At 28.2% G+C, this 18,098-nt stretch overlaps 1 protein-coding gene across 9 annotated transcripts in view; it reads left to right on the top strand.

Moving 5' to 3' along the window:
* LOC107446422 (RIMS-binding protein 2) overlaps nt 1-18,098 on the top strand; it is a 143,304-nt gene that overhangs the window by 22,122 nt on the left and 103,084 nt on the right. For all 9 annotated transcript variants that reach the window (XR_015430287.1, XR_011638166.2, XM_071187373.2 and 6 more), the window contains exons 4-5: nt 12,842-12,961; nt 15,713-15,824. Coding sequence is in view for 7 of the 9 variants with exons in the window: in XM_071187373.2 (XP_071043474.2) it covers nt 12,842-12,961; nt 15,713-15,824 (232 nt within the window). In the remaining 2 variants the exon portion in view is untranslated. The remainder of the gene's footprint in view (nt 1-12,841; nt 12,962-15,712; nt 15,825-18,098) is intronic.

The raw sequence follows: 18,098 nt of genomic DNA, 5'->3' as shown, positions 1-18,098 counted from the left end.
GCAAGAAAAGATACACATAAATAATTCAATGGCACATTTATAAAATTGCTATTTTAAAATAGGTACAAAAGAGTTTTTTCAGAATATTTGAATTTATAATGGAAATAATATAAACATAAATACTATACTTACTTACAAATAAACAACGCATAGAATATAAAAATAAGGCAAAATAAATTACAAATTATTTTTACCCTTAAGATTGTAAAACTTTAAAATAGTATTGATTATTTTCAAAAATAACTTTAGCTCTTTTCTTTTCAGTACATTAATAAAAATAAAGTATTTTCAACTATTAAATATATACTAATATAAAATTTTTTTGATGTCTATCTTTCTTTTCAGATTTGTAAGAAAAAAGAACAATACAAAATAATAATTCCTACAAAAAATTATTAGTACAATATTCTGCCAAGAACTTTTCTGCCAAATTACATTAAAAAAAACATGAGTGTACAGTGCGCAAAATAAAAATATCACCCTGAATAACTTTCGTTCTAATGATCAGATTTTCACGTACTGAGTGCCAATCTTAATGGTTCCTGGGGGTGACTTCAAATATGATAATGAATTATTGCTAACTATCAAATAAGTTACGAAATACGACAGCAAAACGCACTTTCTCTCAATAAACAGATTTGTTTTTTTACATATTTGGATTTCTGACCCTCAGAATATGGGAAGTAAAAGAATGCACCTACTCATGAAACTCGTTTACCCAAAGACAATTTCGTGAAAAAAATAATTTTTAATAATTATAAATTATTTAATTTAATACTGGAAATTTTGAATTATGAGCCATGAATTTTTTATACCATATTAATATACATATCTTTCTACAGTGAAATCAAAATTTCAATAGTTTTTATAAAGCAGAAGCTTAGAAAAATTAAAATTAATTATTTTTAAAAAAATAACTTGCGATAATGAAGACATATTTAAGTGAAGCGATTGATGCCTAAATTAGATAAACTTACAAGAAACTTGACTTATGCAAGCCTAGCCTAAATTTCCTTCATGATTTTTCGTTCTTTTGATTCGATATTGTTTTCTTTTTTTCATAATAAAATACGATGTTTCTTTCTGAGTCGTTAGTTAATTTATACTTAATTTAGCGAAATATTATATTTAACAAATGTCAAATTTTATAAAAACATGTTTTTGATTCAATGTGGATATGCATCTGCTCTTTTTAATTTTAGTTTTTAATTGATTCATTCAACAATTGATTCAATTTCAGTAAAGTGCATAAGTATGCATTTATTAGGGATAATATATTTATCAATTATTCGATATATGTTTTAATAATTAAACAATTAAATATGGACGAAGATACTAGTTATGTAAAAGATATCTTTATACGTCTTGAACCGAATTCTTGCGACATCAACGATGATTAACTGTAATATTGTTGATGTTTTAAAAGCCACTACAATGAGTATAAATGTACCGAACATAAGGAAATGCCGAATGCGTAGCGAAATTTTTTAATCGTCTTAATTTCAGTATTATATATGGGTGATTCTTTCTTAACATGACAATTCGGAAGGAAAAATTTCTTCAAATTTAAACTCTTCAAAATGATCTAAAATTTTTTTTGCATACTTATTTACTAGCTACACTTATTAATATCTTGCAGACAGCAGTGTAGTTTATTGACATTTGCTCGAGAAAAAAAATATAATAAAAATTCACCAAATCTTGAATACCAGGAAAATGACATATTAATTTAGAAGTTTTAAAAACAGTCATTTTAAGTTAATAGTAAGTAACTCAAGTTAAGCCTTTATGTTAGATGGACCATAAGTTGCTTAAATTAATTCTTTTTATCCTATGTAGAAAGAATCAAAATTTTTTGTTGTTGCTAATATGTACAGAATAAAATTGTGTATAATAATCAATCATTAAATAAATAAATAACTTTGATTACATCCAAGCATATTACAATCATACATAAAATTGGTATTACGTTAATATTTGCTTTCCCTTCTTACAGTATTAGCAGTTAAAAAAAATTTCTGGTATCACTTCCATGTCCTGGCATTCATAAGCCAGGAAAATGACAGCCAGGATAATGACAAATTCGCCATTTTATGGCATATAACTTTACTTTAATTTAATATTTTGGACTAAGACGTTTATATTCTGCAGAAAACAACAGGATTTCTTAAAATAACTCAGATAAATCTATGTAGTTTATGTTATTAATGATTTCAAGAAGCTAGGAAAATGACGGCGCAAAAACCTACTCACCTTGAAAAATTTTTTGAAATAGATTTTGAACCAGAAAATTGGTTCTTTATTCATGCAACAAGACATGTTTATATAGGAGGGTATCTAATCAATCTATTAGCATAAGATATTGATTGTCGGCTCTATCTATTTTGGTTATAAACCACTAAATAAAAGTAGCGAGGAAAAGGACAGATTTTCTTGGGACAAACAAATCATTGACAGAAAAAATTATTTTAAACGAAGATTTTGTAAATAATACCCTCTGCGTATATTCTAGAAATGCTTACACCGGTTGAGATAAAAAAAATTAGATATTGAAAAGTTTATGGGAAGTTTTGAAGCTAGTTATTATTGGAAACATTGTTTGTGACAAGCCGGAAACATGAAATTTTGAAGTTCAATTAAATTTTTTAACTATATAAAACAGTTCATGCTATCGCAAAGTCATTTTAAAATGCTAACAGCAATGCTATTTATTAATTTTTTAAAAAGAAGTTTTTAGTATTATAGTATTAGATCTTGGAGCAAGGGACAGTGAATTGCCATATTTCGCGAGAATCACCCATATATCGTCCTAACATCTTAATTTTAAAATTAAATTTTTAATTACCTGACCACGAGTGATTCACAGAACTATTCAACCAGTTACTTCATTATATATTTTTTCTCTTTCTTTAAGCTACCACGTAGAATTTTTCCCGGTAATATAAAAATCTATTTCGTTTTATTAGTACTTATTATTTTTCTTTAAATTAACACTTCTTTTAAATGATTGTCAAGCATTTTTTTTAGTCTCAGAACTACAGCCAGTAAGATAAGAGTTTAAGAACATTTTTTATTATTAAAATTACATTTTTAAAAATTACTCGGTGCAAACGTCTAGCTGATCGTAATAAATAAATGCACCCTTTTTCTCTAAAAATGAACAAATAAATTATTTATTTATTTACTTTTTTGTTTCTTATTTGTTTGATTTGTTAAAAGTAAATATATATTAGTACAGCTCAAAAAACCTCAATAGTTTGCTTCGTTTTTTAAATGAGCAAATTCAAACCTCAATTTTATTATGACGTTTAGACTTATATATTACATCGTTAACTTTAAGGAAGCTGCTCTTTTTTTTAAAAAAGATGTTGAAAAAATATACTTTTAAAACTATTTTTCAACTTTAGCACAATTCACAAGATATTATAGTATAATTTATTATCAGAAAAGTGTCTTGTTTTGTTAAACAACAAATACTAAACATTGAAATTTGTAAGAAGATTCCAAAGCCGTGTTTTTTTTAGAACAATCATCTGATTTGAAATATCTATATAAAATACGCAAGTTTCGAACTTATTTTAATGAAAAAAATTACGCAGCGAGAGGACTAGCATACTTTTTAACAGAAACTATGAATACAAATTTTCTCTATATTTCATGAGTAGATAGAACTGATATTGCTCCAAGGAATCTTCTCAATAATTTCGTTATTTCCGTAATTGAAATCTGGTTGAACGAAGAAAACATATTATTTGCTTGAAAGCTAAAACAAGAAACAATTTAAATATTTTTATTTATTTATGCTTATTCAATTAATTTGTTGATAGTGGTATCAAGCATAAGCATATGCATTGGAAGCCCCGTTTACTATTATACTATAAATACAACAAATCATATAGTTAAATAATTTATCTTAAGCAAATTATTTAATGATTTTTAGCAAGCAAGGTTTAAAAAATTAACTCAATCAACCTACGTCTAAAGTATACCCTAAAATATGTCTAGAATGAATTTTGGAATCGCATCGCAAAATAAAAATTTTGAGAAGGACGGAAACGTTAACTTGTTAGAAATAACTGTCCCTATAACTATTTAACTTTGATTTTACTGGTGCAAGGGGACATTTTCTCATTTGAGGTTTGAAATTTCAATTGCAAATGAAGTTTTTTCACGTCCTTAAAAAATCTTTTTAAGCACTTAAAAAAGTACTGCCTATATTTTTTTTCAGACACTTGTGGCCAATTATTATTTTTTCAATCTAAGAGCCTATGCCATTATCTAATGTAAAACTTATTTTAATATCGCGTGAAGTAATTTAAGAATATGTGTTACTAAATGAATAATCCTAAGAATCTGAAGCGATGAGATAAAAACTTCATTAATTAAAAAAAACATAAAAATTTTGAAAAATTAAAATTCTAAGAGTCCAAAAATTAACGTCGCAAGTTATTCACTATTTGCAAACCTTTATAATGGGTGCCTATAGTTTTGAACTCTCGAAACAGGTCGATTTTAATTTCCATCCTCATTTTTTTTTAATCCTGTGAAATTCTTATCATCAATCATACTGTTTTGCATTTGGGTCTTGATCATTATTTTAGTAATAATTTTATGCACGTAAAGCTAAGCATCCGTATTTTAATATTTTAACAAGGTTTATGTTATACTTAAATAAGTAAGACAACCGTAGCGTCAATATTGTAACTATGAAGTATCTTTAACTTTAAACTTAAAATTTTAAAGCTAGATATTTGGAGTTAAAGAAATAGAACATTGCATCCATTAAGTTTTGTTGCCAATGTTTAAGTATCTTAAGGACCTTACGAACTCTACTTGAAAGGAGAAAATCGTATCAGACATATACAGTGATGGTGAGAATCTTAAAATAAGTTTGAAAATAAAGGAAAAAAAACAAAGAAATCATAATTGCGATATTTGGTGATAAATGTTGCTGATCATAATTGAAGAACATGTAATTGAAGACATTTTATGGGGAATTTGCGAAAATAAGTTTCAGAATGTATCGAAACACCAGGATGCAATTCGCAAATCATCTTTACCCAAAGAAAACCATGCAATCTAAATATTTGGCCGAATGAAGCGATTTTTAACGAATGAATCCCATAATTTACAACATGTTATTCATAAACATAGCATATTTCAATGTTTCCATTGTACATTTTCTTCAAGCATATTTCTTCTAATTATTATTATTTTTGTAATTCTTACAATTATAAGAATATATAAGAATTATAATTCTTATAATTATTCTTATAATTAATATTATTTCTTCTAAGAACTTGTACTGTCTTGATTGTTTCGACGTTTTTTTGGGTGAAAACTAACAGTTAGTTAGAAATGAAATAAAGCTATCAAAATAAAATACACAAATTTTCGTAATTATATACGAAATTTTAGGGACAATAATGATTACAGCTTTGATAGCGTTTTCAAGGCAAGAAGGTTTGAAGAAAAATTGTACCTGAAAAATGTAGAGCTAATGGTAATTCTAATGCACATTCACAAGGTTTCATATAATTTACGATTCTTTTTCCTATAGCTAAAGAAATTGGTAAATGTTAAGTGGGATTTTAAGAAGATTAAAACATGTTTTGTTTAAAAATAACATGCTGTAATAATATGTTGAATATTGTGAGATTCATTATTTAAAAAATAACTTCATTCTGACAAATATTTAGGTAATATGGTTTTCTCTGAATAAAGATGATTTACAAATAGCATCCTGATGTTTCGATGCATTCCGAAACTAATTTTCACTATAAAATGTCAATAAACATGTTTTTCGATTGCGATTAGTTGCTTTTATCAAAAAATACCGCTACTATGGTATCTTTTTTTCCTTCCTTAACTTACAAACTTATTTTACGATTTTCACTATCACTACATGCATTTGATACGATACTCTTCTTTTAAACACAGTTAGTAATGTCTTTAAGATACTGAAATGATGGTAACAAAACTTAAAACTCCAAATATCCAGTTTAAAAATTTTAATTTTGAAGTTAAAGGTTAACTTTATAGTTACAATATTGATGCTACGCTTCTTTTACTTTTTTTAGAATCAATTGAACCCTATTAAAATATTAAAATGTAGATGCTTACTTTTATGAGCATAAAATTCTTATCAAAACCCAAATGTAAACATTGTAATTGATGATAAAAAATTCATTGTCTTTAAAAATTATAAAGATGAAAATAAAAGTCGACATGCTTAGAGCTTTCAAGATATTTAGTAACTCTAAACGCTTGAAAAATCATAAATAATTTATAAATCGATTGAAATTTTCTTTTCAAAGGAGATTAAAAAGAAAAAAAAATCTGTACTTTTTGGTCAAAAATCAGATTAAAAAAAAAGTATATTGCTTAGAAAATTAGAGATATTTTCCATTAACTATTAATAAATAAGCTTCTCCACAAAATCACAAAATATTATATTTTTTTTGTATTGTCTGAGCTTGGTTGTTTAGTAACGGAATAAAATGAGGTATGAATTTATCAATGGTTATCTTAAATTATTCATTTACGCGACGACTTTGCTTGGCTGTTTTTTGGGGGACTATCGCCAAATGTATAGAGCACCCCCCCCCAGCTTATTATTCAATTTTTTCAAAATTTCGTATTTCCCACCTATCTTGAGGGTCTGGATTCCAAATATGTAAAAGAAATATGTTTATTCAGAGAGTGCCTGATTTTGCAACTTAATTAATAGTTAATTAGCATATGTCAAGTCCCCCCCCCCAGGAACCATTAAGATGGATACTTAGTAAGTGAAAATGCGATTATTAGAACGAAAGTTGTTCAAGGTGATATCTAAAAAAGATTTCGCACACTGTGCAAAATAACATCAAAACCTGCTTGATTTTTATGTTAAAGTATAAAACTGTTTTAAATAAACATCTTTCATCTCCTCTGTCTCTTACCATAATCGAACAGGCTTTGGTGTTTCATTCAATTGCCTACCCCAGCAGTGAGTTGTCGGATTTCGATAGTCTCTATTTTATTTACTAAAATATCAGTTTTCAACTCACAATATGTACAATTTTTAGTCCTTATCTTAGATAAGGATTAAAAATAGTTATTATTGTTGGTATTTCTGGAATACACTATACAAGAAGGTATGAGAAAAGAATTTTTTACAATTAAGATTCCTGAATTCAGCCAAATCTAAATAGGCGAATTCAATTTATACTCCTCAATAATTGAGGGAATCAAAGCTCCCTCCAGAATAATAATTATTTTTAAAGAAAAATAAAAGCAAAACAATTTCAGTTTTAGTTGCATTACGCGGACACTTAAATGAAAGTCAATAACTTTCAAAAATTAGAAATATGGCTCTGATTATTATATCGGTAGTTTATTTTACTAGTTTTCATAATAATAAAAATTTCAGCTCTTTAAAGATGTTTAATTTGCGACGGTAGTTTCATACTGTGTCTGGATTCATAAAAATTTACACAAGACAAATGATGTTTTAATTAATTTCATTTCACGACCAGAATTCTTTAGAAACTACGAATGTTTTGATAATTTTATTTTATAATGTTCGCTAACGAACAATAAACAACCCAACCCAAAAAATTATAATTCCAAAATAAGATTTCTTTTATTATGTAATTAAGAAGCTTATATTAAAGTCTTCAAAAAACAATATTAAAATATAGCAGATAAATAATGTGACTTACTCAACTATATTAGCTCTTATTTAATAATTGTAGCGTTTAATCGAATGTATCTATTTTTGGAGAATTTATAAACTGTCACTTTAGGCCCATTTTTTTTTAACTCCCTATACATCTCGATTCAGCACAGGAATAGGTTGTCATTAAAAACAATTGGGTTAAATAAAAAGTCATTGCATTTTTTTTCTAAATTTTTCAAAGTTACATATTTGCTTAAAGGTTAAATGTTAATCAATGATATATGTACATTTTTGTTCGATAGCTTTTTGCCATCATTTAGTGAGTTTCATAATTTCTCGTGCATAGAAAGACTTGTCTTTATTTGCGAAAAACTGAACAAGGTGATGATTAAAACCTTATCGGAATTTAACGTTATTCCCAGGAAGGAGTTTTGAAGAGTGATGCATAGTATGGTGGATGGTAGGACAACACATCACATCCAAGCTCGAATAATTTTGGACGAGTAGTCAAAGATGTGTGTGTCCTAGTATTGTCATAATGAAACATTACTCTCTTACGATTGACATTTTTGGGTGACAGATTCATTCAAACTGTCTAGTTGCCTACAGTATACATCTAAATTGATTGTTCCGTTCTTTAGTTGGAGGAAAAAAACACCTCGTGACCAAGCAGTTAACGTACCAAATTGTTGTAAACAATTCTTAGTTATCATTCGTTGAAAAAAGGTTTGTTTTCTTTGCGTTTCATGAGCGTATCGCTGATGTTTATTCGGGCTGTCAAATGAATTTCTTTGAGTTCATGAGGAACCCAAATTTCGAGCTTGATTACGTATCCCAGTTTCGTCAGATGGACATGAACGCTTTTCTGACTGATTTTTAGTGCCCTGCAACGTGGGTTTGACTTGAATCAATGTCTTTGATTTGTCTTCATGAATCCGGGTAGGCCTTCCTGATCAAGGAGCATCTTTCAAATCGAAATCACCAGATCAGAATTTTTTGAACCAATTTTGGCATTTATGTTCTTGTAGAGCACTATCACAGAGCATTATCTTGAAGATCAATTTTTCACAAGCTTTTCACGTGCGTAAAATAGTAAATTAAGGCGAAAATGAACACTTTAATCTTCTACGTTCAACGTGCTATCAAACCTACAAAACTGAATGAAATATATAAATTTTTTCCTTGTGATGAAACTTAAACTGTCAGATATCAAGGGCATAGAAACTACTATTGCAAATGCGTGAAGCATTTCAGAATCTGCCCTACTGCCATCTGTGGTAGTAGGCACAAGAAGAAAAAAAAAGAATTTTTACTCAACTCAAGATATAATGATAGTATATAAAGAATCTCATAACTCACTGTCAAATGAAGTCACTGTTCGTTGACAAAGATTTGAAATAGGCGGCAAGTCAGAAGTGACATCACTGAAAGACCTTGGATTATTTCTGGGTTTCTGTGCTTGAGCCGCCATCTTGAATTTACTGATGAAGAGAGTATTCTAAAATTACGATGTAGAAAAATCAGTTATTGTTTCTTGCATATTTTTAAGGCATAATTGGTTTGCCACCTATATCAAATTGATCGGATTAATAGTTTAAGAGTTATGAAGGATTCAGTGTGTATAAAATGTAAATAAGTGCAATGTTTGATTAGACTTATATACGCATCTAAAATTTCTATTTTTACAAATACGATATTTTCCCCCAAGTTTCTTTCCTTACGCTGAAGCAAATAAGATCGAAGCAAAATATATAGATTTAACAGTTCGAAAATTGAAGTTTTTAGATATTAAAGTATGCAGTTATTTAACTTATATCTATCTATAACTCTGATATTGCAATATAGACAAGCGTAAGATTGGATTTTATGTATTTTTTTAAGCTTCTGTGTAAACAATTTTTTTGCAAGTTTTTTTTTATTTCCTAATTACTTTTTTTTTTTTTTGATTTTCCACTGTACTTTTTGGTAAGGGTTTTGTTTTAAATTTTTTAAATACATATTTTTTTAACTACTTAATTTAAAAAAAATACCAAACGATATTTAAAGTTTTGCATACATTCACCGTATTATTTTATTTGCGAAAAGCAGTACACATCTAGGGGTTGTATTAAAATAGCAGTTGATATCAATTTTAATTCTATACTGGCAAAAGTTTCGGGAAAACTTTCATTACATACAGATTCTTTCGGCGCGTTTCAAGTCCCTAGTAAAAAATTGAATGGAAATTACACAACATGAATGTTAACTAAATGTATGAAAAACCCATGAAAATATAATTCTGTCTAACACAGGGCTTCACCTATTGAACGAGATATTTATGTGGTTTCTCATTACACTAAAGGATGATCACGGTAAATGCAATTTTTTGTTCTAACTGCAATACGGAATAAAATGTTCTATGATAGTTTGGGAACCATTTCAGTGGCCTCAAAACAAATAACATATTAGAGGTCCTTTAAATTCTATAAAAAAAGTTTTGTTCGATATCAAGATTTTATGCAAGACTTGGAGCATGTCTTTGTTTATTTTATTTATTTATTGCTATACATGCGCCTTTTTATATTTATATCTATTTCTAAATAAATAAATTTGAAAAAAAAAATTAAATTAACCTTTATGGTCATTCAGCTATTTTAATCTTAGCAATGATTAAATTAGCTGAGTGAATCACTATGTCTGAATAGCTGATTTGGCTATTTAAATCTTTATGACTCAGCTATTTTAATCATTTCTAAGAATAAAATAACTAATTGAATTTGTACGCTAAATTATGTATGACTGCAATCAATACTTCCTAACTGTTGTAAAATATTTATGTTCTCATTATTATCACAGTTTCTCATTTGTCTCATTTTCATGATCAGGAGTGTAATATTAATTAATAATATGGAAAGTCTAGATTAAGGTGATAATTAAGGAATTATTAGTCACAGAGATTTTCAGTTAAAAGCAAGTATAAAACAAATTAGTATACGTTTAAAAAAGTAAACTTCTTAATTATAAGGATTTAAAAAAAATTGAATCATTTTTTAAGCATGCGCATATCAGATTAGTTTTAATTGACAAGAATATATACTTAAATATTCTTTGAACAATAAAACATTTTTGTTTCTCAATCGGTCAGCCTTTTTGTAAGTAGCAAGAGCGTTTGGCATGCAAGGAGTTAAACCTTTAAATAGGAGCAGCAATGCAAATAAATATTATTACTAATTTCTTTAGCAATTATGATAAATTTATCATACGATTATTAAAATAGTTATAAAGGCACACAATTGCGATATTTTTGTTTTAACATAATTTTTAATCTTTTATTTAATATAATGACATCAAATTTTTATCTCGACACTGAACTATTCCAATTTTTTCAATCAAAATTCTCTTGGTTTTTCTAGTCTTTAAAAAATTTCCTAAAAATGGAAAAACTTCCATTGAGTAGGGGAGAGGGGGCACATGTGAACAAATTTTTTTATTTCTTCACTTTTCGAAAAATATCATCAATTTTTCATAGTAAAAAAGTCCATATGTTTAAATAGTCTTTTCTTTGTCTTGTGGAATTTTTTGAGATTTTTCAATAAAATATTTCTTTACTTTATAATATTTTAGAAAAATGACTTCAATTGTTCACATGTGCCCCTATTGGGGGCACATGTGAACAGGCCTGGGGCACATATGAACAAGATTAAAAACACAAAGCAATCATCATATTTCAAAGAAAAAAAATCTTTGATATAGCAGATATAGATACGCATTATACTGAGGGGGTTGTAGCTTACTATGTGAATTTAAATTGTACAACAGTACTGTCAATAAGAAAATAATTTTTCAGCTGTACAATAATTTTTCCGTAGTTGGGTTTTTCGCAACTTCATGTTCCACGGGTGTTGTAATGGGCCTTTTTCTTTCTTCTCTAATACTCCTTCATGCTTTTTTTTTCATTTTTTCTATCTTTTCATTTTTAGCTTTAGCAATTCTATTTTCTCAGGTGTAACAGTTAATATGCGTGATGCGCGATCAACCATTTAATAAAAAAAAAATTTTTTTTTGAAGGAAAAAGTAATAAATTAATTATGGAAAATTAAATAATGATAATTTTAAATACATGCATATTTTTTAAACTTATAATATCATGAGGATAATAATCTTAATACTATGTAGGGGCACTTGTGAACTGTTTACATCTGCCCCAGAAGTTTTGTTCACAAGTGCCCCCATCATCCTTCTTAAACCTAACTTGAAATATAAAGAACTTTTAATTGAGTAAAAAAAAGGAATAATTGTCATAAACTTACCTGAATGTTCATATAATGATCTGCAATAGTTAATTTTAGTTTATTAGTTGATTTATATTATGCTTTCACTTGAAGAAGCGAGCGATTATAATATATGCAAAACCAGCTGATACAAAGAAATTGTCAGAATAGATCAACAAAATGTCTCATTGTTCTGAAAGTTTTTCAGAGAGGTAGGACTAGTACTGCCATCAATTGAAAATTTTTCGAGATTTTTTATTTTAAATCATATTGGTAAAACATACCATGTTCACATGTGCCCCCTGTTCACATGTGCCCCCCTCTCCCCTACTTGAAAATTTCTATGGAATATTTCTATTGAGCTTTAAATTTCGTGGCTTACGTTTCTTATATTGAGTACTTTATTTTTATTAAGTACTTTATTTAGTATTTATTTTTAAATCAGTACGAACATTATAAATATGGATACATATTTTATATGCAAACATATATTTTGCTAAAGTGAAATTTTTAAATTTTGTTAAATTTCGAATGTACGTTACAAGCTTCGAAAACAAATTTAATACCTATTACTATTCATATATATAAAAATTCGAGAAAATATTTTATATATTATTTCGGATGTGTCTCTAGTTTAGAATCAAACTATAATTAACTCGTTCAGTGACACTCTAATGGGCCTGTCGGTGCATTAAATTATAAATTGTACAATTAGCTTAACACTTGCATTTTAGCATTAAATTGCATGTATTAAGTATTAAATTGTGCAATTATATCCCCACTTGCATTTTAGAGCCTCAAAAATTTATTTTCTATTTTTAGGTTAACTGAATAAAACTTTTTGTGTCAATCAGCCATTAAATTTAACATTTCTGTCGAAATTTTGAAAGTGTTATGTTAATCTAAAATAAATATAATATTTCTCTTTCAGTCAGAAATTCGAGAACTAGGAAAAAAATGTGACTTAGAAAGCGTTCTTCGAGAAGAACTGAACTTAGAAATACAAACATTACAAAGAAAAAAAAGCTTTCAATCGTCGACACAAGAACCTGTGAGTATTATTCTCTCTTCCAATCAAAGTATGAAATTGATTTAAGTAAATTTTAAGAAAAAAAATTTTAAGAAAAAAACTCTAAAATAATATTCTCTCTCCTCATTCGCGTCAGTGCAAATTCGACTGTCTTTGCATACTAAAAATTATACCTTATTGAGAAATTGAAAGTATTTGTGGAATTTTTTTATATTAGTGGTTAAACTTAGTACAGTAGAACCCCGATTATCCGCCCCTCACAGCCTTGAGTAGTAGATTGGTATATTGGTAAATTGAGATTATCATTTAATCGGGCTCTTATACAAATAAATTTTTCAAATTTTTCAAGTGTATAACCATTGAACTGTGAGTAAAACAATTCAAATAATTAGCAACTATATTAAAGTTTTTTTTTTTTTTTTTTTTTTTTTTTTTAAAAAAACGCTATTTTTCTTAAAAAATAGCGCTCTTTTTAATAAAAAAATAAATCTAAGAAAAATAGTGTTTTTTAAAATCGAATAGTGTTTCGACTGTTTTGTTTACTAAAAATTATACCTTATTTAGAAATTGAAAGTATTTGCAGAATTTTTTAAAATCATTTACAAAAAGAGGATACGACTTGGAAAAAACACTTTGTGATAAACTTTGTATATATTTTATTTTATAACCGTCATTGAGCAGCCGACCCAGTTTTGAGTTTGCCACTACCTATGTTCAACTCCATATTCCTGTGATTTTGAACCCAATCCAGAAGACAAGGGAACTCCTGGGTCAAGTATTGAGAGAAATTTGTCTTCATGGAGGACTTTTTGATGGAACTACCCCGCATTTGCGTTACATGCAGAGGAAAACCACGGAAACCTCCCATAGTTAGCTTGACGGCAAAGGGACTCTAAGTCCTGATTCGTCAACCAATGAGGAGATTTTAAGACAGCATTGAGGCTGGTGTGGACCAGGTGCGGGATTCGTATCGACCAGCTATTGCTGGGATTCAACATTGGGTCGTCATTCATCATCACCTCATTGAGAAGCGAGTTCTCTATCCCCTGAGCCACCACGCCCAAAAAACTTGTTATATACGTACAGTAAGGGTAATCCCCTTATATACATAACAATAAAGCGCTCTAGCCTGATTAAAATAATTTAAACGCGCGCTAGCCCGAGATATTATCCCGAGAAAAACGTATTTGGTAAATTTAAGCATACTTAAATATATATATCATACTTAAATATATATAAATATATATACTTAAATATATTAGTTAAAGGTAATGGTGAAGTGGTAGTATGGAACCTGCCTAAATCCGCTTAGTATTTGAAACCTGTTATGGATTCTTCAATTTCTCTTGCTTTTTTTCCTAATAAATAATTTTATTCCGCTTGCTAACATTATTAATTTATTTTATTTACTGTATATTTTTTATTATTAAATATTACCGACATTTAAAATAAAGCACTTTTTTTGTTGCCTTTTTAAATAAAAATTTTTTGTTTAAAAATAGCATTAACTTAAATAAAAAGTTTGTTTTGCTTAAAAATAGCATAAATTTAAATATAATTTTTTGTTCAATTTGGTGTATTCCTTTTTAGTTACTAGACATAACGTGGCATTTAAATTACATGACATAACATAATTACATAAACATATCTTTCTATAAAAGGATATTGGTAAAAATAATATTATATATGTGCAGTGTTTTTAATAATTAGAAAATTAGATTTCAAAGTGATTCCTCCAAAAGTACTTTCCCGGTACAACGTTGTGACATTTATTTTCATATACAGGAAAAAATCTATTAAAATTTTTAGAGGATTTTTCATACGTTAATTGAACAAAATCGAGAAATAAGTTCTCGGGAAAATTGGATTAAAATAAAAATATCAGTCCATCACCATCGCCAATTTTAAATAAAATGAGAAGATCTTATTATTACACTTCTCAACTTTCAAAATATTCAGAAATCATTTTTTAAATCTTAATGAAGTATGTTTTTCAACATCTCAACTTAAAAAACATTGTTCATGCTAATAATCATCCTTATTGACTGTGTAAGATGCGAAATAAATTTTTGTGTTATGTGTAATTTTTTCTTGATAATAGAAATTCAGGTCATAAAACAAATCTATAATAAAGTTAATTTATAAAAATTTAATTATTTAAAAATATTATATAAGCCATTATTATTTTATTGAGAAAAGAATTAATTCTGTAATTTAAATATCAGGAAAAATTTAATAATTTGACAATAAAATAATATATAAACTATTTGTAGAAAAGGGAAAAAAAGTAAGAGAGAGATAAAACAATCCATTGCACGTCTCGTTGATAGGCAAGTCAATGGACGACCACATCAGAAGGAAGATTAAGCTAGTTTATAAAGTAGGCTTAAATTATGAAATGCGTTTTTCTCGAAGTTCGCCGACTATTATTTTAAGGTATGCAACTAATATATCAAGTTGCCCCCTCTTTTTTTAGTCATAAGTAATAAAAGTAGGTATTTTCTTGTACTTGTTCAATGCGTTTTAAACAAGTGTTTTCACTGGACTCTAAAAAAGCAACGTTTTTGATGCAAAGATATGAACTTAAATGGATTCATTACTAAGGTTAATACGAAAAAAAATAAATTAGTTTTTTCAACATTTTTGATATATTTTTCTACAAATTGTAACTGATTAAAATGTAAAGCCTAATAAGAGTATATTTTTAATAGATTTCTCAACAAATCGTAACTGATTAAAATGTAGAGGCTAATAAAAGTGTATTTTTAATAGATTTCTCTAGAAATCGTATCCGATCAAAGTGTCCAAACTGTTGTACAATCTGTAGCTGGAGCCCCTAAAGAATCTTATCAACCAATCACATCTGTGAAATACAGTATTGAAGGTACGTTTTTTCATCATTATGCATGAAATTGAAATGTAGGGTTTTTAAATTATATGTATAACAGTATTTATGGATTACAGCAAGACAGACTTTTATGGTCACAACTTAATGACAATTCTACAAATCTGAAAATTTTATTCGTTCTTATAATTTATAACTGTCGTTGAACAGCCAATGAAATTTTCAGTTTACGACTACCAATGTTAAACTCCATATCCTTGTAATTTTGAACCCAATTCAGAAGACAAGAGAGCTCTTGGGTTAATTATTGGGAAAAATTTGAACAAACTTTTTGATAAAACTAACCCGCATTTGGGTTACATGGAGAGGAAAACCTCGAAAACCTCAGACGGTTAGCCTGATGGCAACGGAACTTTAACCCATGATCCGTCTACCACCGAGGATATTTTACGCCAGCACTGTAGTCGATGCGAGCCGGGTATGGAATTTGAATCAAACCGTCATTGCCGAGGTTTGAGCTCGGTTCACCTCATTTGGAGGCGAGCGCTCTATCCCCTGAGCCACTGATGCTTAAGTCTACCAATTGAGCTGATAAATGAAAGCTAATTATAGGTTGAATCATTAGTGATTTCTGCACTGTAAGCATCCTGAAGGAAAGGTTATAGAGCACGCTAGTTAAGTTTAATAAAAAAAAATTACTTTAAAATATCGAAGAATATATTTAAATCAGATTTAAATTTTTCTGAGTAAAAGCCATTGTATTAAAATATCTAATAATTGCTTTCTGTGCAAAAATTAAGCCTTCACCCCATGCTTTTAAAGGTGGAACAGTAATAATAATTTTCATATGTAGTGTTATAAATTCACTGATACCCAACACAAATATAAACAATAGTATCTTTGCCATAATATACACAAATCATCAAAAATCACATAAAATTGAAATATGATTAAGTAGGATTGTTCAATGAATGCAGGAAAATGGAGAAAAAAATGCTAAAATTTTCCTTGAGGGGAAAAAGCATTTTTTTCTCTCTCAATACCTATTGAACTGAGTGTGCAATGTTATAAATTCGCTGATACCCATCGTAAATATAAAAAATAGAATCTTTGCAATAACAAACACAAAATCATCAAAAATCATATAAAAACTGAAATATAAGAAATGAAATGACTGAAGATTTAAATTGCAATAATGAACACCAAATCAATTATCCCTCCTACCGAAATGACAGTAGGCGCCGAACTTACAAAGCTACACAAGGAATAAAATTATATTCGTCAATATTGAAACTAGCACAGATAGGTGGTGAATCCTTTTCCATCCTATGCGCGAAACAGTTTTCAATGTTAAATTATAGAGGCAGCAGCGAAAATCATATACATTCTTAGCTTTGCAAATATGCAAAGGGGCGCAGTGAAGGGTTAACTGTTTAACCAAAATAATAAATAAAAATGTAATTTCTTTTACTTTTATATAATAAACTATACAAAATAAATTTAAAAAAATATTTCAATTTCTTATATAATTAATTTTTGATGAAAAAAAAATATAACTGTGCTTTCAGATAATTTAGGTTATAAGTTAAGGTCTGTACAGTTTATAAAATTTTCCTCAAACATCATAGTGTGTTATTGAAAGAACTGGAAGTTATTTATGGCCTAACCAATTAGTTACTATAGAAGTTGATTGAAAATAATAGCCGGGAGCATGCCCAGCATTTCAACGGCCTTTCTTGGCACATTGGGTGAGTTCTCTGACTTGGAGTCTATGGAGGTCGCTCCAAGATGTTCTGACTCGGACGTTCGAAAATGAGATATTCCATCCTTCTTTTTTTGTTACAAACAAACTGTTTTGTGATGAAATAAAATGTCTTGAAAATAAACTTTTCACTTAAATGCAAAATATACTGGTGAAGACAATTAAAAATATATTTTTTTGCAATAAAAATAAACTGAAAAAGCAAATGAAATGAAACCATGCCAAAATATCATTATACATAAGACAAAAATATAAGAAAACAAAAATGGGTGCAACCTATACTCTAAATAAGGAAGCAGGTCACTTGTCCAGCACAGCATCTGACCTCGTCAGTCAGAGGAAAACTTTAGACATGTTAGGGTGTATGATCGCCTCTAACAGCTCTCGCTTAGGCTTTTTATTCTGTTTAATAGAATCCTTATCAATTACTTCTAACCAACTTTATACACAATTTAATCATCAATAGCATTTTAGTGTTTTCGTATGGCAATCAATTGCTGTAATCAGAATCATAAGTTGACTGCAATTACACTGTTATTATGATCAGAATA

The sequence above is a fragment of the Parasteatoda tepidariorum genome, chromosome 11, assembly GCF_982258835.1.
Source record: "Parasteatoda tepidariorum strain Cologne lab strain chromosome 11, Ptep-v5.0, whole genome shotgun sequence".
NCBI classification, from domain to species: domain Eukaryota; kingdom Metazoa; phylum Arthropoda; class Arachnida; order Araneae; family Theridiidae; genus Parasteatoda; species Parasteatoda tepidariorum.
This window is presented reverse-complemented; position numbering and strand designations above follow the sequence as displayed.